The sequence below is a fragment of the Mus musculus genome, chromosome X (genome assembly GCF_000001635.26).
Source record: "Mus musculus strain C57BL/6J chromosome X, GRCm38.p6 C57BL/6J".
Lineage (NCBI taxonomy): Eukaryota > Metazoa > Chordata > Mammalia > Rodentia > Muridae > Mus > Mus musculus.
In genome coordinates, this window is record NC_000086.7 from 36,885,506 (window position 1) to 36,908,096 (window position 22,591).

General features: G+C 40.4%; 1 protein-coding gene across 1 annotated transcript; it reads right to left on the reverse strand.

Annotated features, from left to right (window-relative positions):
* Positions 1-485: 485 nt before the first annotated feature.
* Positions 486-17,960, reverse strand: Nkrf (NF-kappaB repressing factor). Its single transcript, NM_029891.3, has 3 exons — positions 17,231-17,960; positions 6,120-6,250; positions 486-5,007 (listed from the first exon to the last, which is right to left on the reverse strand). The coding sequence occupies exons 1-3, from the start codon at positions 17,494-17,496 to the stop codon at positions 3,050-3,052; spliced, it is 2,355 nt and encodes a 784-aa protein (NP_084167.3). The 5' UTR covers positions 17,497-17,960; the 3' UTR covers positions 486-3,049.
* Positions 17,961-22,591: the final 4,631 nt, after the last annotated feature.

Sequence of the window (22,591 nt, forward strand, 5' to 3'; positions counted from 1 at the left end):
CTTTTACAACCTAAATAATGAAGCTGACAGAGACATAGACATAGAGCTAGCACTAAACACACTTTGGAACATTTAATACAAATTACTTTTTTCTCTCCTTTGTAATTTTTATCACAGGCTGCCTTGTCTGCATGTAATTACAAGAAAGTTAAAGCAGATTTGCAAGGTGCCTTTTTGAGATATGATCTTGTCTTCAATTCTGCACCTGCTTATGTGAGGAAGGGGGTATGCTGAAGAACCACAGTTGTAATTGGAGTCCTTTATTTAGGAACCAGCTCAAGGATTACTCATAGCAATGTGAACACACTGAATACTATCTAAAAAGAAAAAGTAAGGAAATGGCCCCAATGGAATGTGTACTTTCTATTCACCTTTGCAATCAAGGTGGGAGGGGGATTCAAAAGTGGCTCTGTGAGCACAAGCACATATACATAAGACAGTTTTCAGGTTATATTTAATACAAATAAAACTTGGAAGTGCTCATATACTGTCAGATTTTTTTAAAGATTTATTTATTATTATATCTAAGTACACTGTAGCTGTTTTCAGATGCACCAGAAGAGGGCGTCAGATCTCATTACAGGTGGTTGTGGGATTTGAACTCAGGACCTTCAGAAGAGCAGTCGGTGCTCTTAACCACTGAGCCATCTCTCCAGCCCCCATACTGTCAGGTTTTACAGCAAAGTTCCTCAACTAAAAATGACTGCTATGTCTTAGAAAAGGAAAATGCAAGGACCAACAAGAGGGGCAACTGCACACTGCAACAGTTGTCAGCAGCTCATTCCTCAACCTCATCTCTCCACATTACTTTATTCTCTGGCAGTTGGTGACTTTGTTCTAATTCTACATTGATATGAAAGCTGCTTTACCAAGTTATCTGGGCCCCTAAAATGAACCCAATTCTTAAATACTCAATTTATCACAAAGCCTTAAGTGTAATTCATCTGCTTTATTACACTTTTATCAACAAACCTGACTTTGGATTTTCTACCATTTTTCCACCAAAACCAAACAACAACAAAACATTCTGGGAGGAAGACGTACATCGAGAATGCAAACCAAGTTTCCATATCTTGTAGTCTCTAAAACCCACCTTTTGTCACTCAGAACCAAGGACACAGTGTTCTAAGTACCCGAACCACAACTTTCCAAAATGGGAGTGAATTTTGGCAGGTACAAAAAAATAATTATAATCACAAAATTCTATCGTAGTTCTCTGCTTTTGCTAAAGTATTAAGCACCAAAGTAAAATGTACATCTCTTTTACTAAAACTAACGTTCGTATGTAGACTATGGTATGGAAAACAAGCAGAAGGCTGATGCTGTACTGTGCTAGCCAATAGAGGTGCATCTAAGTTAAGAGATCCAGGTGTAAAAGCTAATTGATATGTTTAAATAGTCTTTTACTCTAGCCTTTTAGCATTAAATAGAAAAGGGGAGGGCAAAAAGGAATTTACCATGTACGGTGAACCACTTGTATGCCAAACATGGACACTGCAAATGGGTGCTCAAGAGCTGGCTCAGCAGTTAAGAACATATACTGCTCTTTCAGAGGACCAGAGTTCAGTTTCCAGCACCCACATCAGGAGGCTCCAACTGACACTTCTGGGCTCCATGGGCATATGCACTCACATGCATATAACCCCCTCACAGACATCCACACATTATAAAAAAATAAATCTTTTTTTAAAAGATATTGCAAACAGCCTAAGAGTCCTTACCATCATTTCTCTGGAGTTAACTAAATATTAATATTTATTTGCTGTATTGCTGGATTTTAGTTGATTCATTTACGATACAATAAAACCACATAAAACTAAACACCCAAAGATTTGATAAGCCAGAATATTGGCATTCAAGGAAAAAAAACACCCCCCAAAATGTGATGAGTGACAGAGTCTGCTCCCATTTGCTAAATCATTACATTTATCTGTGTGTGCTCTAACTCTAACTGAAACATTTTGTGCAATCATCACTTTCAAAAACCCAAAGTGTTGCTACTAGGCTGCTCTCCAGAAATAATTACAGCACTAATTTTGATCAACTTTGGCTCCTTTTTATTCAGGAAGCATACACTAACTCTTATTTTTATACATTTTTACATTCCAGAAATAAGCGAAAATAGCAGTTTTAAGTATGTTACAAAGTTGGCTTTGGGAGTAATAAGCTTTTTGAGAGGGGAACCAGCCAACTGACCTTTTTCATCAAAGCACCAGTGTATCTTCAGTCTTTTACCAAGCTCTACCACAGCTATGGTTGCCTTGGGTGTGGTGCACAAACCATGTGAAAGCTACAATGGAGAGTTGCTCTGAGTCTCTCTGCAAGGCACCAAGAACAAACAGTTCAAGCTTTCTTTCTTCTGATTGAATCAAGGCTTTTTGGAAACTTTTCGACATCTCTCTCAGTAGTGCTCTCTCAGCATGAAGACTAGAATTTGTTTAAAAGTCATATGTCACAAGATACAGTAAATCACTTCCAATATCCTGGAAATCACAGGGTAGAAGTTATAAACAAACACACACTAAAATTACTTTAAAGAAAATTTTACATCATTTAGTTGATAAAGACATTTACACGTACAGCACAATTTATTGTTAAATGCTCTACAACTGGCTTCTCACAAAGATGAAAATTGGTGATACAAAATGACCTGACATGTTAAGTAAATCTGGAATTAGCGTAGTTAAGAGTCAGCATTGACTTTACATATTGTTGCAGATGGCTGTGCTATGCCCTTTATAATGTGAAGTATTTGCCTCAGGGTGAAATTGCACTTAGATGGGTGTTTTTACTTGTACAAACTACTAAAATCTGAGGGAACAGAGCCATATCAAAGACACAAACAGTAACTGCACAATATCATCTGCTGGATTAAGCTAAGAATACAAGTGGACAGAATTCTCTAGGTTCCAATACCTAATAAAGCACTATATGAAATGAACAAGGTGAAACATCTTAAGAATGAATACTCTTCAACCAGAACATATAGCTTTTTTTGTTATTTGTGTATCTACCTCATGAGGCATTTATAAGACAACTTAGTAAAATCTTAGTTTGCTTGGGGCATAACAAGCTCATAATGTCCCACTTGGCCCTCCTGTTTGAGTTGATCTAGTAGGTCTTCCTTCCGCCGTTTTCGACCTACCACCAGGTACCTATCATGGCCCACCCCATGAGACTTACTCTTCAGGCCATACTTCTGAGCAATCTGATGGATTTGCTTCCGTTCATCATTGGTCAGCTCCGTGGAGAAGGTCAAATCTGAGTGGCTTTCAGAGCGGGCATAGTTTCTGATAATTTGTTCTATATCCCTCTTAGCAATTTTATTGACCCTCTCTACATCTAGACCAAGGCCTTCTCGCTTATGCTGCTCTTTAACTGAGATAGGCTCCCGTATGCCCTCACCAGATTTCCCTAAACCACCACCCGTCCAGCCCATCTTTCTCAGCAGTTGATTCCCTATGTTGTCTTCTTTGATTTGCTGTTTGTAAGCTTCTTCTGCTGAGCGGCCCTGGATTTCATTTCTTGAAATCACATCTTCAACAGTCCCTTTCTTCAAGTTGTTAATGACAGTCGGCTGGGTCTTTTTGAGGGTCTTTACAGCTTCTCCAGCAGCTTCGTATTTGACACTTTTCTTCACACCAACTGCTTCTGCAATGACTTCGCTCTCTAGAATCACCTTGCATTTCCAGCGGAGACCTGTCATCCTTTCATAGACATATTCAACCGTCATTCGGTTAAACTGAGCCGTATCATTCAATGTGCACACAGGATTGGAAGAATTCTCATAAACTACAAGATCTTTGATATCTTTCTTCTTTCCGGATCCTTTGGGTGAAGAGCCTGAGTGACACTGGGAACTTTTGACAGATGGATAAGTGGGTTGTGTTTTTTGAAGAACTTTCAAAGCCTCATCAGCAGCTGCATGTTTGCTTGTTTTCTTGGTTCCATAACCTTCAGCTAAGCAGTGATCTTGCAGGAATACTCGACACCGCCATGTGCGGTTTGGCATCATCTCGTATTTGTACTCAATTGACATTTTGTTGAATGAGGCGGAATTGTTAAGGATGCCAATTGCATCATTTGCATTTTCTGTAATGACAAAATTGGTCCAGTGTTTGGCAGAACTATTAAAAATAGGCTGCCCAGAAGCATCCTTTCCCAGTACTACCAGGTCTTCTGGTGGTTTCAGAGCTGGGGGAAATTCATATGAAAGCATACCAATCTGACACACCACAAGGTCCTCTCCGATTATGTGCTTGAATTTCCGTCGGACAACTCTAACCTCAATCCTCTTCTGCAAGAGTTTTACAGCTAGCTCAGTAGCTCGATCTCTGGACCCATTCTTGCTACCTGCATAACCTGTAGTTAGGTAGATATTTTGGCATCTAACTTCACAAGCATAACCATCCGTGAGAAGTTTTTTATTTTTGGGGATGTCAGCAGGAGGAATTTCTTTTAAAGGAGCATATATATACTCAGGATTTGTCTTACATGCCTGAATACAACGAGTTAGCATATAGGTATAATTAATCTTATCAGATCCAGAAGTCATCTCTGGATTAGAAAGGTTCTTCCAGATAGTTGCTGTTAACTTTTCAATAAAATACTGCTTCTCGGCAACCAAGGACTCAGGGTACATCTGTGAAGGAGGAGGCTCGGGAGCTGGCTGACAGTTTGCCTGCTGGGATGTGCTGCTTGGGGCAGGGTTCCCACTGTCAAAATACATGTTGGTTGCTACAGGCTGGTCTTTTGTGAAAATAAATCCTGATGAATTACAATATTGAGAATTTCCATCCTGGATACTGAAAGAGTCTTGAGTATAATCTTGGTAGAAGTTTCTTGGCATGCTGGCAAAATGTGTTCGTCCATTTACGTCTTTTGTTTGAGGGCCATACGGATCTTCCTGTCTTTCAGCTTTTGAACTACTAGCTACAAAATGTACAGGCTCAAAACGAGCTCTCACATGGAATTTGGAACCGGCTTGCTTTTTAGGAGGATTCTGACCTATAGAATGAGTGAAATTTACAATTCATTAAAATGGGAATACTTCAAAAGAACCAAGCAGGAAAATAGCAGCAATCAGAAAGCTGTACTGCTGGGACAAGGCCTGTACAGTCACTTGGGCAAAGGGATTCAGAGCAATGTGGGACTCTACCTAATAAGGTTGATGCTCCCCTCCCTCCATGCATAAAGAAAAACTCTTATCAGGAGACAATTCATTGAATCAAACAAGTATGTAGGCTGTTGAAAAGAAGGACTTTTCAGCAGAAGCGCTAAAGCACAGTGAAATGTACTCTTCGCCTATACTGGAGAGATGTGCTACGACAATCTTTTACCACCTGTGCTAAATGGTCCCCAGAACTACAGATGACTCTGAAGGAAACAGGAATGATAAATGACCAGATGCATTTACTTCATCCTTCGCTTCTGTACCCGAGGTGAGTAACTATTACACAGCTTTCTATCAGTGTAACTACAGTATCAAAATCAGGTTTCAACCAAAACCTTAGTTCTGACTTGTCCTGCACAAAATGCTGTCACCTGTATTTCTAGAACAGCCAAAAGCTGTAACTGATGATTAATAGGGGACACCACATTTGAAGCCATGGAAACCCACTACTAAGGCTATACCAGAGACTAGGGCTTCTTCCCTATAGCACTCCTCAGTCCATCTGGACCTATCCAAGAATATTTAATTACTCAGATGCTCATATGGTCTCCGAATGAGACTCTTCTATTTAGAGGCAGGCTCCATGGCATAGATTTCAAGGACAGCATTATACTGGGACTTCTGTACTTTCCGTTCTTTTTAGCACCATCAAAAGTTGTATGTGAGTTAGAAACCATTTATCTGGGCATGGAGGAACACACCATTAATCCCAGCACTCAGGAAGCAGAAGCAGGAAGGCCACTTTAGTGTACCGTGTGGGTTCTAGGACAGCCAGGGCTACCCAGACAGACTCTGTCTCAAAATCAAAATAATAAAAGAAACTTAACAAAAAAATCATTTATCTTTGCATAGAATCCAACGCTACCAGTGTTATTTGAAGCCATGTGACACATTTCAAGAAGCCAGACTTTTCACATCCCACTTTACAGAAACAAGGTATACTCACCATCGTAGGTTGAAAGGTAGCGTTTTTGGCCTTTGGAAGGTTTGGGCAGCATTAGATCATATGACGGCATCTCCCCAATATCAATACCTTCAGCCATGTGAAGAATTTTTTCCATCAAGTGTGGGCTATACCTATAAATTAATATAATCTACAATTAAAATAGTTATAGATATCCTTTTTAAAATGCTTCTAAGTGAGATAGTCTTATCATTGCTTCCAAAGAACTTAATCAGCAGGGCAATTTTGTTATGAAAACAAAGAATCAGACCTAAAATATTTACCTGTAGAATGAGTAGTTTTATTCACTAGGCATTAAGATCAAGATTTCTGCATAAAACATATACAAACACAGGGGCTGGAGAGATGGTTTATCATCTAAGAGCACTTAAGGCTCTTCCAGGACACAGACTTGATTCCTAGCACCCACATGGCTGCTTACAACTATTTATAATTCCTGTTCTAGAGCATACAACACTCTCTTCTGGACTCTGTGGGCAATAGGCATGTGTGTTGTGTACAGACATATATGCAGGGGAAAAAAAAGTCATGTACATAAAAATAAATAATTAAAAAAGACATACAGACATAGTTTCTAGCCAAAACCTTATTTTTAACACATTAATTGAAAATATACCTATATACTCATGATCTCTTTCAAATATGTACTGCATGTAAACAATTAAATTTATATGTTTACAAAAATACTAAGAATGTTAAGGACAGCTATGTTACTAACATCCAAATTGTAGCTGCTATCATTTCTCATGAAAAGGATCCATGTTCCTCAGAGAAATGCATGCTTCCAAGTCTGGGGCAGGAAATGTCCAAGAAGAGCCCAGTTCTTGGGCCTACAACAAAGAAACTGTCAAAGATTACAGGAACAGTGACTTTTAAATATATCAAATATATTTAAAATCTATTAGTACATAATACTTACAAACCCATTATTGGTAACTTTTGGGGGATGAAAGGTATCATTATTCTATAAACAAGTAAATATTAAAGGAAGAATGCAAGTATTTATGTTGCATTTTCCTGTACAAACTGTACCTCAGAACCACCAAAGTGTTGTCAAGGAAAATGGCTCTTAAAGACTTAGTTTCGGCCGGGCGTGGTGGTGCACGCCTTTAATCCCAGTACTCGGGAGGCAGAGGCAGGTGGATTTCTGAGTTTGAGGCCAGCCTGGTCTACAAAGTGAGTTCCAGGACAGCCAGGGCTACACAGAGAAACCCTGTCTCAAAAAACCAAAAAAAAAAAAAATAAAAGAGAGACTTAGTTTCAGTTATGAGTGTTCATTCGGGAATTGTGTGCACATGTGTAGGTAGGTGCCCATGGGAGGCCAGAGGCATCAGACTCTTAGAACTAGAACTAGAGTTGGGATCTGCCTCATGTGGGTACTGGGAACAAAACTCCACTCCTCTTCACCAACAGCAAGAACATCAACTCTCCAGCCCAGGCAAGTCTTTTACCAAGGCGTTACAGCTAAGTAAGAAAGAAATGATAGCCTACTAGCACTCTGCAAGGCACAAGAAGTTTACTGGTCAAGTGTTGGCAGGGGAAGAACCCAGAAATGGACTCGTGTAAATAATACAAGCTTAGCAGTTGACAAGATTACAAATATAACCCCAAAGAGGAAGAACCTCTATAACAAATGAGCACCTATATGTAAAAACCAAACAGGCAAACCTAACCCTCGCTTTACAAAAGCATATGAACTATATACATAATAAAAGTGTAAAACTATAAAACTTTCATTTTAAAAATAGTAGGAGAAACCCTCCAAGATCTAAGCTATCCAAGCAGTTCTTAGAGCATGATCTATAAAGGAAACAGTGTAGGCTGGAGAGATGGCTCAGCAGTTAAGAGCACTTGTTCTGGTAGAAGACCCAGGTTCAGTTCCTGGCACCCACATAGCAGCTAACAACAAACAATAACTTCAGAACCAGTTCACGACCATCCATAACGTCAGAACTTCCAGGATGCACATGATACAAACAAATGTGTGAGCTAAACATGCATACACATAAAATAAATAAAAATTTAAAAAAAGAAAAAAAGTGGTAAAAGGACTTAATCAGAATTTAAATCTTGTCTTCTTAGAAGACTCCACAAAGAAGATACACTACAGACTGGGAGAAAAAATTTGTGAGCCATGTACTTCACAAGAACTCGTTGGCTCCAAACTCAAGAAGAACAAAATAAAGCTTTCAAATTCACAAGAAGAGCTGGAGAGATGGCTCAGTGGGTAAAGCAGCACTTGCTATATAAACAGGAGGCCCCCAGATTCAAATTCCCAGCACCTATGTAAAAGCTGGGCATGGCCATATATGTCGGTAACCTCTGAATTGAGGGACAGACAGAAGTGGATGCCACAGCTTGTTGGCCAGCCAATGTAGCCAAAATGGTGAGCTTTGGGTTCAGTGACAGACCCTGTTTCAAAAAAAAAAAAGTTAAAAAAAGAACAACTAAGGAAGACATTTAGCATTCTACTCTGGCTTCTGTGAGTTCATTCACCTACATACATGTCTGTCATGTACATATGTACACACACATACCCTAAAGGCCATTATCACTGGAGAGTACAGACAGATTGCAAATGAACAAAAGACATTCAGCACTATCAGCCACCAGGAAAACGTAATTGGAAGACATTATCGACATGTCAAGATGGTCAAAATATATCCTAGGGATGACATCCAATGCTGCCAAGAATACAGAGAAACTGGATTACTTAGGCACTGCAGGTAGGACTATAAAATGATATAGTTATTCTAGAAAACAATTTGGCATTTTGTTTTTTGTTTTGTTTTGCTTTTCGAGACAGGGTTTCTCTGTGTAGCCCTGGCTGTCCTGGAACTCACTTTGTAGACCAGGCTGGCCTTGAACTCAGAAATCTGCCTGCCTCTGCCTCCCGAGTGCTGGGATTAAAGGCGTGCGCCACCATGCCCGGCAATTTGGCATTTTCTAATTAAACTAAACATCAATTACCACATGAACTGTACTCTTGGGCATTTATCCTAAAGAAAAGAAAACTTACATTCATACAAAAACTTGTATATGAGTGCTCACAAGAGTCTTATAGGTCTAACTATAATCAGCCCAGATAGCTTTCAAAAGGTGAAAGGTTAAAACTCAGGTATAAACAGACAACAGAGAACTATATAGCAAGAAAAAGGACCAACCCAGTGATACATGTCACAGTGAGTGGGACTGTGCGGGTTTAGTTATTTTAAAAGAACAATAGGTGGGATCTTTGTGGTATTGGGCCTAGTAAAGGTCTTCTGTAAAAACATATTGCAATTGTAAATTGTAAACACCATGGTGCCTGCCTCATGTGGTGGTCAGAGAACAACCCTGGCGTCAGTTCTCTCCCTCCATCTTAATGTGAGTTCCAGATTATCAAAGTTAGGTCATCAGTCTTGTGTGGCAAACACTCTTTACCCACTGATCCATTTCATCTACTCCCCCCCCCCCCCCCCGCAACCACTATACATGAGGAAATACAAACAGCAAAACTAGAGGACTCTGAGTAAGGTCTGCTGATAATAACAATGCCATTATCCTAACTGTAGTATTTTATAATCATTGAGGGAGGGGTTGCACATGTGTCAATCACATTGTGCATAAGGAGGTCAGATAATCACTTAAGGGAATTGGGTTTCTCCTTCCACCATGTGAGACCTGGGGATCAGGCTTAGTGGCAAATGCCTGAAGCATCTTACTAGCCTTATGTTTCTTGGGTTTCTTTTCATTGTTTTCTTCTACCCACTTCATCTGTTTGCAGACAGGGTCTCACTATACAAGTCATATGTATCTCAGCCTCCTGAGTGCTGGTATTACAGGTGTGTACCACCACAACAGGCTAGATTGGCTTTTTGATAACATAATTTTGCTGCATGGCAATTAAAAAATGACCTCAAGTGAAGTTTTAGCACCTGCTAATCCTTCCTTTTTTTTTCTAACTGGTAGTATCTGGGAAGAAAGTCTGAAAATGAGTAACACACACGGCTTTTCATGAGTAGTGAAGTTAAAGATTAACATCTTCCCCATCCAGTACAGTAGGTTCCATACCCATCAGATAGATTTTCTTGTAGAGCATAAATCAAAACCTTGTAGACAGATTATGGGAAGCTAGCTATAACCTTCGTTTCTTACAGACAATTGCTATTACAGCTAGCATCAGTACTTGAATATGCAGAGTAATCCTATTTTTCTTTACTCTTATCTGGTCATCAGAAAAGGTATCTAAAGCATCAGACATTGTACCCATCACTTCCTCTTGGATGTGGGGAGTCCAATTTCCAAAGTACAGGATGAAAACAAAGACTATGAAATCAGGTGATGTTCACAGCTTAAAAACATTTTTTATTCATTACTATAAAAATTAGTTTATATACACTAATATATACTTATATATACTAACATATATTAATATATATACTAATATATATGTGTGTGTGTTTTATCTACATATATATTATACTATCTGCGTACCATGTATGTGCCTGGTATTCATAAAGATCAGAGAGGATGTCCAATGCTCTGGAACTGGAGTTACAGATAGTTTGTAGGCTGCTATATGGGTGATGGGAACTGAACCCAGGTCCTCTGAAAGAGCAGCCAGTGCTCTTAAGCACCGAGCCACATTTCTAGTCCAAAGTCCACAACTTTTAAAACCACTGATCTCACATTTGCAAAAATTGGTGGTACAACCAAGCCATTTGCCTTGGGTCCAGTCAAAATTCTCTAGACCTTCAATTAGAACCTGACTCTGAATGTGCAGTATAACTGAAAATGGTACACAGACCATAATGATGGCCATGAAGGGAATACCTAGGGCTCCCACCATTCACATTCACTTGTCTCACAAGTTTCTTCCAGCACCAGTAATTATTGTACCTATTTATTGCTCCCTATTCATTACAATTGCTGCAGAATTTGCCATCTTCCAGAGGCTATAAAAATAAACTCTTGCGTAGGCTGCCAACACAGTCAGACTCTGGCCTTTATTAGGAAGTAATGATACAAAAGAAGCCCAGCAAGCTTACATAAGAATGGAAAGACCATCATGTTATCTAATGTTTGACTAGTCAAAATACAATGCAGAAATTTTAGAGTCTTTAATAAGATCACTAGAATTCTAACCTAAAATTAAAATTGCTAAAATTACCTAAATATCTACCCACTGAAGGATAAAGGTCAAGTCATTGCTATCTCCCATAGTGATTTTTCATAATACATTAAAAACAATACCTTTAACTCCAAAGAAAACTAATGAAGAAAATTTTCACATCTCAGCTATGATAACTGCAGTATCATCTAAAGTGTTACTTTATATTCTTCTTGTTTATTTTCTATGCCCCCCCATTACTAACTAATAACCTGTTTTGAACTGTTATCTATTGTAAGAGTTTTCCTCATGCTACTACCACATCTATTCTATTTTGGTTTTGCCATGCTGAAAACTCAATTCACAGACTTGAGCATTCCAGGCAAAGATTCTACCACTGAGCTATATTCCACAGCCTACTACCATATGGGTTTTAGTGGTCACACAGTTCTGTATTATAGAATACGATGTAAAATATCACTAAGGCAGGTCTACTATCATTTTTAAATGCATGCACATTACACATTTATGTGTCCATTAGGTCACACATTTGGCTGTAAATACTTAAGGGAAAACCACAGAACTGTAACTGTAACAGAATGTAACAGTTTAAATCTGTTAAAGTTCTTTATGTAGTTTATAACGCACCAAGCTTCTAGAAAGCAGGGTGGTCTTCAACTCACCTACCATGTCTAGCACATGATTAAAAGATGGCTTATAATAGGCAACAGATTTTTCTTCATATATATCATAGTCTTGGTCACAAGACAAGTTACATCTATGTGCATGGCTACAAGAGAAACATAGATCATTATATACAATGGCATATGAAATTTAGTAAGTATTCAGTAATAGGTGGTTATAAATTCTTTACAAATACAGTAAACAGCTTTACTAAATTTTAAATCAAAACGCTGAGATTAGAAACTTAAAAGTCAGATGTAGTGGCACATGTCTTTTTAAAATTATTATTTTATGTATGAGTGTTTTGCCTGCATATTATGTCTGTGTATCACATTCATATCTGGTGCCCAAGGTGGTGAACCTCCATGTGGGTGCTGGGAATAAAATGTTTATCCTTTGTAACAACAACATGTGCCCTTAACTACTGAGCCAACTCTCTAGTTAACCCCAGGAGTCAAGAGGAGGCAGAGGCAGAGGCAGAGGCAGAGGCAGAGGCAGAGGCAGAGGCAGAGACAGAACTCTGGGAGCTGGAGGTCAGCCTGATCTACAGAATGAGTTCCAGAACAGCCAAGGCTACACAGTGGCACTCGGTTTCAAAAACAAACAAAGAAAAATAAAAATAAAGAGAGAGTAGAAAGAAAAAGAAACAAACAAAACAAAATACAAAAATACAAAATGATTCATTCAAAACTACTTACAAGATGCTTAATGGTCTAAGGTAATAATATACGTACAGATTGGAGGTGAATTTTTCAAAAGTCTCCCACTTCCTTAGCCTACGTGCAAAGTTATGTTTCACAACACACAAACACACACACACACACACAAAATCTAGCTTCCAAACTCTTAAGAATTATATTGACGAATAAAAACTCACTTAAAAAGAAAAAAAAAAGAATTATATTGACGAAAAGGAGTCAAAGTAGCTATGTTGGTTTTGTGTTATTTCTTTATTTTTTGGCTACCATCCTTGAGATTCTAGCTTCTACACTCAAGTCCTGCAAAACAAATACAGCAGCAAACACACTAGCTACAATCTGTAAGTAAACACTGCAGACACCCTAGGTATTCATATGTATAAAATTATTTACCTCTCATGTATGTAGTTGATCAGAAGACTATAATAAGTTTTCATTAGCCACAAGACTAATGTTTTGAAACTGTTTTAGAAATTTCTCAGAAAATTCTTCCCGTCCCAGACTCCTAAGGGATGGGATTCTGGGCATTAACCACATCATATCTAGCAAAACTTCTTGACAGGTTGCTTACTTTTATAAAACAGAAAAAGCGAAGGGAAAGTTTTCTGAGTTTCTTTGTTGCCAGGACAATGAGGAAAGAGTATTTAAAAGTAGACAGGAGGGTCGGGGACATAGCTCAATAGATAGAGTACTTGTCTAGCACTCCTGAAGCCCTAGGTTCAAGCATCAGATAAAGATGGACATGGTAGTGTACCCCATGATCTCAGCACTCAGGAGACGGGAGGCAGGAAAATCAGAACTTTCAGATCATCCTCAGCTACTCTCAACTTCAAGGACAGTCTGGGCTACATGAGACCCATCTTTTTAAAAAAGTAAATTAAAAACTATCACTTTGGGCTGGAAAGATGGCATAGAGGTTAAGAGCACTGGCTGCTCTTCTAGAAGTTCTGAGTTCAATCCCCAGCAACCACATGGTGGCTCACAACCATCTGTAATGGGATCTGGCGCCCTCTTCTGGCCTTTAGGCATACATGTAGGCAGAACACTGCATACATAATAAAAAGATTTATTTATTTATTTATTTATTTATTTATTTATTTTATGAGGACACTGTGGCCATCTTCAGACACACCAGAAGAGGGCATCAGATTTCATTATAGATGGTTGTGAGCCACCATGTGGTTGCTGGGAATTGAACTCAGACCTCTGGAAGAAGTCTACTGAGCCATTTCGCCAGCCCAATAAATAAATCTTTTTTTAAAAGATTGATTGATTGATTGATTGATTGATTATATATAAGTACACTGTAGCTGTCTTCAGACACGACAGAAGAGGGAGTCAGATCTCGTTATGGATGGTTGTGAGCCACCATGTGGTTGCTGGGATTTGAATTCAGGACCTTCGGAAGAGCAGTCGGGTGCTCTTACCCACTGAGCCATCTCACCAGCCCCCCAATAAATAAATCTTAAAAACAAAACTATCACTTTATTCTACTGGTCCTCAAATTAGCGATATCAGTATCTGGTAACCTAAGAGAAATAAAAGTTTTGAGGCCCTTCTCACATCTTCTGATTTGGAAGACTTAGAGCAGAGGCCCAGGAAACTGGTGCTTAGTAAACCTAACAGGTGATTACTATTGTTGTTAATTTTTAGACAGGGTATCCTTATATAGTTCAGGCAAGCTCTAAACTCACCACCCACTTGCTACAGTTTCAAGTCCTGAGTGCTAGGATGGAAGTCTTGGGCCACCATATGCAGTATCCAAAACAGGTGATTTGATGCATGTGTATGTGTAAACCCCACAATTATAGAGTCAAGAAGATATTCAAGGCTGGGGAGGTAGTTCAGTGCTTGCTACAGAAAAGTACCTAAGTTTAGTTTTAATCCCCAACACACATGTAAGACCAGAGCATGGTGACACACTACACAGTCTGCAACCCAAGTGCTGGTAGAGACGATGCAGGCAGATCTCAGAGGCTCAGAGGCCAGACAGTCTAACCTAACTGGTAAGCTTTAGATTAGAGTCTGTGAAGTTGTCTCAAACAATAGGTAGAGAGTGATAGAGATGCAGACCTCTGGCCTGGCCTTATAGTCAAGGAACTCACCCACATAAACATATTATTAAATATACAGAGAGAGAGACAGAGACACAAAGAGAGACATGCATGCATGAACACACATATGCGAGTGTGTGTGTGCGTGTGCGCACGAACAAACTCAAATTTGTTCCATGGAAATGGTTAGTATCACCAAAAGGAACAAAACATACTCTGAATCTCAATTTCAGATTTTCTCTTATCTCAGTTTCTACTCAAATGGAATCTCCTGAACAACAAGTTAATAATTTGAGTTTACAAAGGGCTGTATAACCATGTTTCTGCAATTTAGAAGAACAGTCTGTAACACAAAACAAGAACGCTGCCAACTTTGAGAATGTAGATTTTATGTACCCAAAGAGTGAGCTAACCAAGGATATCTAATGTGAGAACCACATGGAGTTGCAAACTGCCAAAGCTCTCTTGGGATCGTCCCATTCTCCTACGTCTAATGATCAAATATAATACAAAACATTGCTTTTTCAGTTCATCTATCTCATAATCTTATAGTAATTGTTGTAGTGATATAGGTAATACTGCAACACAACGACTATTCTAAACAAAGGATTTGCCAATATCCACCCATAACATCCTGGGTGCTTGAGCTTTAAGGCCAACTACTATTAGCTTGGTTTGTGTTCAGACCCTGGTTATGCATGAAGCTGCTGTTCTCAGGATGTAAGCCTGGCATTTAGAGATTTGACTTATGTCAGTTACTTGCTTTTGTTTCTGGTCCATCATTTCCACACATGGCAGCTGTATTTCAGTGGAAAGGGAATCAGACTGGAAACAATTGTGAGACCTTGCATAGTAACTTAACTTCTTGGCCTCCATTGACTTTGCTGTAAAAAGGAGATGCCTCCCTCCTAACCCCTAGGGTGGTTGTTATAAGATAAAAAGTGTTGAAAATACGCTATCTATTACAAAGGTATTTACATCTATCACTCCCCAGACATTTACTGAGCAGCTATTATGCTAAAGTAGAATAATGCGTAAGGTTTCTTCTAGGCCTTGAAGACAAAGGTATGAATATGAAAAACAGTAAAATCAACTCCCAGTTTTCCATTCCAGCGGGAAGGTAAGTTTAGTTATGAACACAAAGGACGGTTACTTTCCCCTATTAAAGATGTTTTAAGATTTCGATACTTTGTAGCTTCCTGTGGTATTAAGACCAAGGATTGTAAGATAAAGGTACCTTTTTACTGCAAGAATAACATTATTATGTAAATTAGATTTATCTGAGGACTAATTGCTGAGACTTTCCCAGTAGCAACCAGCTCCTCCAAGCAAATAGCCATTATCTCTAAAAGTAGAAATTATGTTAACTTAGAGAAGATAGAAAAATATAAAATTCTGTGATAGGGCAAAGCGAAGTTTCACACTGGCTGCCATGTTCAACAATTAAGGTAGGAGTACACAATTTCTTCTGCATTGTTTACAGTCATTCCTAGAACTGATCTGGCTGAACCAAATCTGATCATCTTCCAGAATTTCTCATTCTTCCTAATAAAAACAAACTGACTGCTAGACAGGAATATAAAGAATCTTTCCAGTCTACTGAAGTAATTAGTCTAGGATAAAGCCAAATTTGAGGTTCTGAAGGACAGCGGATCCAAACATCCTGTTTCAAAAAAAAAAAAAAAAAAACCTGCGTTGGAACCATACTGCAGTCTCCATAGAACGCAAAGTGCTTTCCAAGAGGCCTGTTCAGAAGCCACCAGGTTCTAGGAAAGGAGGAAACACAGAGAGAGAGAGACATACAGCCCTAAAACCTCACACAGAGGCCAAATGTTAATTCCTCCTATCCCATTTAAGGTGAAAAGATGGCAATCCATCTTTCCAGCAGATAGATCCATTTCTTTGTTTGAGTACATTATGCGCAAATCTACAAGCAAGTCTGACACTGCGGCTCAAAGACCCGACACATACCGCCTCCCCAGGAGAAGATGATAAGACCTGGCTGGGGGGCTGCAAGGAGAGGGGGTTGCTTTATTTCATGGAGGTAGAAGAAGAGAGTGGTCTGGAGACTAGGATTAGAACTGCGGAGTTCCTTGTCTTCCCCTCGGAAGCTCCATCAAATAGCCTCTGCAGATGTCGCATCCTTGGAAGCCCCTATGCGGGTCTGAGGTTCTGCTCTTTATCACCAATCGCAACGACTACCTCTCAATGACCCTCTTCCAGGATCTACTTTATCTCCATCTCTGGTCCTGGAGGGGCATCTCTGTGCCCTCATGGGCTGTCATGTCATCGCCTGCAACCGCGATCGCCCACCCCACCCCGCAACGACTAGTGAAGCGTCTCCATGTCCTCTAGCAAAATTTCAAATCTTAAGCCTCCAAGCCATAATCCGCATCCTGCCCCGGTTCCCATCTGGACCACCTTTACTGACTCTCTCCTTGCCTTGGTCTGTCCATAACCCAAACTCCACCATCCGTCATCTGTTCTTCACCTCCATCACTCAGCCGACCCGCATCACCCATCTCCCACCCTGTCCCTAACTCAACCTCCCAACACCATCCTCACCTGCAGCCCAGGAAAACGTGGTTTGTCCAGGCGGCGGAGAGCGCGAGGAGCTGGTCCAGGGCAGCCCCGGGATAGCTGTGCAGGTGCCGGCAGATGAAGCTCCGCCGCAGAGCCCACTGCCAGTCACTTTCGTGGCTATAGCGCCACTGCTCCAGCACTGGCTCAGGCGGGGGCGGCGGGAGGGGCGGCAGCGGCGGCGGCGGGAGGGGGGGCAGCGGCGGCGGCGACAGGAAGTCGCCCCCCAGCAACAGACGTCCTCCAGCCATCTTCTCTGCTTCAGAGTGGGGACGGCCCCCGGGGACGATGCCTACCAACTGGCCGGGGGCAAGCGAGGCGGCTGGGGTTGGGGGGGGGCAACCTGTGTGTGAGGGACGCTCAGGGCTGAGACTGGGGGGGCTGGGGGTATGTGCCTGGGGGGGGCGGGGGCTACGCTTACAGAGAAACGGGGATGGGGGGTCAATGGTCGTTGTCGCCACGCCAGCCGCACGGCTCCAACTAATGTGGGGACGTGAGGGCTTCCTTATATATGGGGCACACTAGGCAGCGGACTTGGGCCCTGCCACACAGCACCTCTGCGGACCCTGGGACCCACACACTGAGAGAGTAGCGGCAAGAATAAAAAAAAAAAATAAAAAGAAGAAGAAAAGAAGGAGGAGAAGCACCAGCACGCTGCGCTCCCCGGCTCGGGTCTCTCACCCTACCTCCCCGCGTGCCACCCTGAGGTTGTGAGGCCACAGCGCATGAGCCGCAACCGGTCTCCAACTTCAAAGTCCCGCGCGAAATCTCGCGCGATGGGCATTTTTCCCTTCCTCTGACGTCACTCTTCATTGACGCACTCTGCTGACTGGCAGAAGGGCGGAGACTCCTGGTAGGGGACTCTCGGGGCTTCAGTGGGGTTCTAGAATTTGATGATTCCGTTAAGTCCCTGGAAGGTGCCCTCAGGTGATTAGTTGGCTGTGATGCCTGGCATTATGCTCTAGCTGTGTCCTTGGAAAGGGGTTTGGGTTTCAAGGGGATGTGGCATGTTTTTTTTCTGTTAGCTCTGAGATGCCTCTTCAGAGAATAGCTTGAAAAAAAAAAACAATGCGTCTTTCAGCATCAGCTTTGGAGTTGCTTGTGAAAGTGTGGTTGAAAAGGCGACATTTGCAAAGAAAATAACAGCAACACTTCTCTAGCTGACCCTCTTACATTTTTCTGATCATGGTTACAGACAATTCTGTATTGTCTGTCGAGTCAAAACACACACACACACACACACACACACACACACACACGGCACATGGTTTTGTTTTTCAACTGCAGCCCAGGCTACCTTCCAACTCACAGTACAACTAAGAGTGATCGTGAACGTCTGTCTTACTGCCTGAACCTTCCAAGTGTTGAGATTACAAAGCGTATCATCATGTATTTTTATTTCAGTTTACTAAAGACCCAAAAGACTAGTTAATAGCCGCTGGGCAGAATAATGGACAAATCATTATACAGATGGCAACCATGGTAATGAGAATGAACCCCGCATAGATTTAACACTTACACTAGCAGTATTACCCTCAACTTTAACGAAAAAGGGAGGCTAGCTTCGAACTTAGCCTGGCCTCTTGGATACTTGGAATACAGATTCTGATCTATGCTCAACTTGCGGATTGACAAGAATAACAAATGTAGCTTCTAATTTGTGTTTATGTGTGTCTGTGGGAGTAAGGGAGGACAGATGCTAGGAAAACAGGAAGGGATGCATGAGAGGGAGAGAATTACTTCACTGGAAAAATTGCCCTACAATTAAATCTCAATAACAGTATCTATGCTTTATTAAAAATACCAAAACTCATTATTGAATGGGTCCACACCTAATTATTACGAAAAGCTGTAAATTCTTAATTATGTTTTCTTGAGAACTGCTGTTCAAATTTCCTTCTAGGTGTATATCCACTGCTGATTAATGTTGTAGCGTATATTATATTCTGGTTTTGCACATTTCTACACATGTAACTATTTCCACTCAATGGTGTCATTTTAATTTAGGTCTTGACATCTTTCACAAGTTAGCACTGCGTCTTTTAAATCTTCTAATAAAAAATTGAGAAAGAAAAACGTTAAAACAACTGACTCTTATTCCCTTGATAAAATAACCACTCTATGAAAACAGGGGGTTCCTTTTTTTGCTCTTAATGCCTGCACTGGCTTTCATGGGCATGCCATAGGCTAGTCAGATTTATGGATGTCTTTCTCTTTGCACCATCCTAGTTTCTTAGAGTCTACATCATAAGGTGATTGTGTTTTAATAATTTGATCCATTTCAGGCTTCTATGGCTATGTCCCTTTCAAAATGCAGTTGCTGAAATTTAATGGCCAATGTGATAGCATTAGGAGGTAGGGTCTTAGTGCTGAAGAGATGGGTCAGTGGTTAAGAACACTTGTTCCTCTTACAGAGGAGGAGTTGTGTTCCTAACACCTACACGGTGCTTTACAACCATTCTTCTGACCTCTGTGGGTACTAGGTATGCATGTGTTGTACATACATACATGGAGGCAAAATACTAATGCTCACAAAATAAATCTTAAAAAGAGGGGAGTCTTAAGCTAGGTGTAGGGACACAAGTATAATCTCTGCATTTGGGAGCTAGTTGCTGCTACAAACTGACTGTAAATCCAGCCTGGGCTATGTGAGACCCCATCTTAAAAAATGAAAACACACACACACACACACACACACACACACACACACACACACACCAAGAACAGAAAAGGACATAGGATCTTTAAGAGTTAATTAGGCTACTCTCTCCTGACAGATTAAGATCTTTATAAAAACATATTTCACACAGCATTTCCCCCATATGAGGATACAATATTGCTCTCTTCTGGTAGATACAGCAACAAGAAACTATCTTGGGAGCAGAGAACATTCCTCCCCAGACAACCACTTCTACTAAAGTCTTGATCTTAGACTTCCCAGCCTCTAGAACTCTTAAGAAATAAATTTCAGTTCTCGAGCTATTCAGCCTCATTTATAGCAGCCCCAAAACCTATCATCACATGTTCTATGCTACCAACCCTCATCAAAGTCAATATTGCAGTTCGAAGACATCTTTCTTTAACTCTGAGAAAAAAGGAAAACTCCTTGCTCTTCACTCAGAACAAATCTTGATCAGATCTGCATTTAAGTTTAAGGCTCCCATATTAGCATTAATTCAGAAAAGCACTAATTCTGAAACCACATTATTCCTGTGGGCCAGTTACAGTTGTTTGCAACATCCATATTTACCATTTTTCCTCTTGCTATAAACTTAAAATATGCTTTGTTTTGAGAGATGATTATATTGCACACAATTATTCTTACTCAGGGAATTATGATTATACTGGGCAGAGTTTCCTATAGATTCCTGAATAACAGATATGCGATCCATTTCCTAAGTTGGCTTATATAGAAGGTTCATACAACCTTGAACCTGTAGAACATTGTGGCCTTAGCTTGGATGTTTAAGTCAGTGTGTGTCCCACAAATTTATTACTGAATTTCTGAATAAGCTTGAGTAGACATCTATCTTTCTTATGTGTTATTTTCAAAATATAAAATTGTTATAGCATCTTAGCACCTGTGATGATTAATTTTGCTTCTCCAACTATAATCATACAAGTAGCATTATATAGACTGAGCAGATTGTGTTTGTATATTTAGGAGAGAGAGAAAGAGAGAGGGAGAGAGAGAGAAAGAGAAGGGGAGGAAGAGGGAGAGGGAGAGAGAGAAAGGGGGTTCATAGCAGAGCATGCAAGGGAAAGTAGGAAATGATGTGATTATGTTTTAGTTTCAAAAATAATAAAAAAAATTGCCTAGGGCATTAAAACGACACAACTTTGAGTGTATTTGTAGGGATGTTTCCAGAGAGCAGTAGCCGGGGGAAAGGTAGGGGTCAGGAACAAGCAAGCAAACAAATTCTTAAAATCTGACTTTTGAAATACAACATGAGAAGCAGTGAAAGTGATCTAAGAGGCCATCTAGTGGGCTGTGGATGTAGCTCAGTGGTGGGGTGCCTGCCTAGCATGTACGAGGTCCTGGATTAAGCCCCCTGTATTCCCGGATATCCAAGAAAAGGAGTTTGTTTTTCCTGGAACAACCATAATGTTGTTATGTTTATGGTTCCCTTGATAGATTGTAAACCGTATCATCTCTAGATAAGAAAACAGAAGAACATTTTGTATGCTCTATAACCTCTCTCCAGGAGTCCATTTAATAAAATCCTACAGCCAACCTGTTTTAACCCATTCCCTTTTCACAAGGTACAGAATCACTCAGGAAGCAGCTGAGACACAGAAACAGAAACAGATTATCTGAATAAATATTGAAGTCCTGTGGAGGAAAGAGATTATAAACACAGCCCATTGCAGTTCTGAACCACTCCCCAAACCTGTTACCCTCCATCTTCTCACCCTTCATCATTCTCCAGCACAGCTTTCTGTCGCTCTCTTTAGACACACACACAACCCATTTGACTGCACCAGGCTTCCTTTCCTGACCGTCCTTGTAAAGGAGTCAGTAATGACAGGAGGGAACCTCAGAACCAAGAACCCAATTAAGCACTATTCCCATTAGCATATCAGAAATTAGATGTGTGCAAGTGTTGCATGCTTATTTTGATCATACCCACAACTCATTATAGTAACTCTCTTCCGCTCTTCCCCCTACAACTTCCTTCCTCTTCCTAACTAACCTGCTTTCAACTTTCATAGATTTTTTTAAAAAATTAATTTAATTTTATTTTTTGGTAATGCAATGAGTTAAGTTAGGGTAGTTTACAGTAGCGTGGGTCAACTTTTGTTTATGGGAGCACAGACATCTTGCCATCGGCTACAGCCCTGAAGAAAGTGTCTCTCTGGCAATCAGCCATAATCTGCATATAAATCCTGTAAGGGGCTTTTGTTTTGTTTTTTTCTTGAGTCAGAGTCTTACTCTGTAGCCTAGGCTGTCTTCAAACCTGCAGCAATCCTGCTGACTCAGTCTCACACAATTTTCTTTTATTTTTTTGAAAAAACTGTATGTATTAGTTTTTAGATTCCCATGAGTATATAGTGTGCAGTGAACATCCCTCTCCTTTGCCTTTGTCCTCCCTCCTCTCCCATCAGTCCACTTTGTTCTCCTAGATAATTATACTTCGCCTTTCACCCCACAGGGTTCTTGACCACAGTATTCCTTACCACAGAGGCACTTGAGGAATGTTTACTAATGGATCCAAAGCAATAATCTTGAACCTACAATTAGGCTAAAGCTGGCTAACCTGAGCACCAAAGTCATTAGGAGCAGTAATGAAGTAGAAAACATTGGTGTGTGTGTGTGTGTGTGTGTGTGTGTGTGTGTTTTGAAAA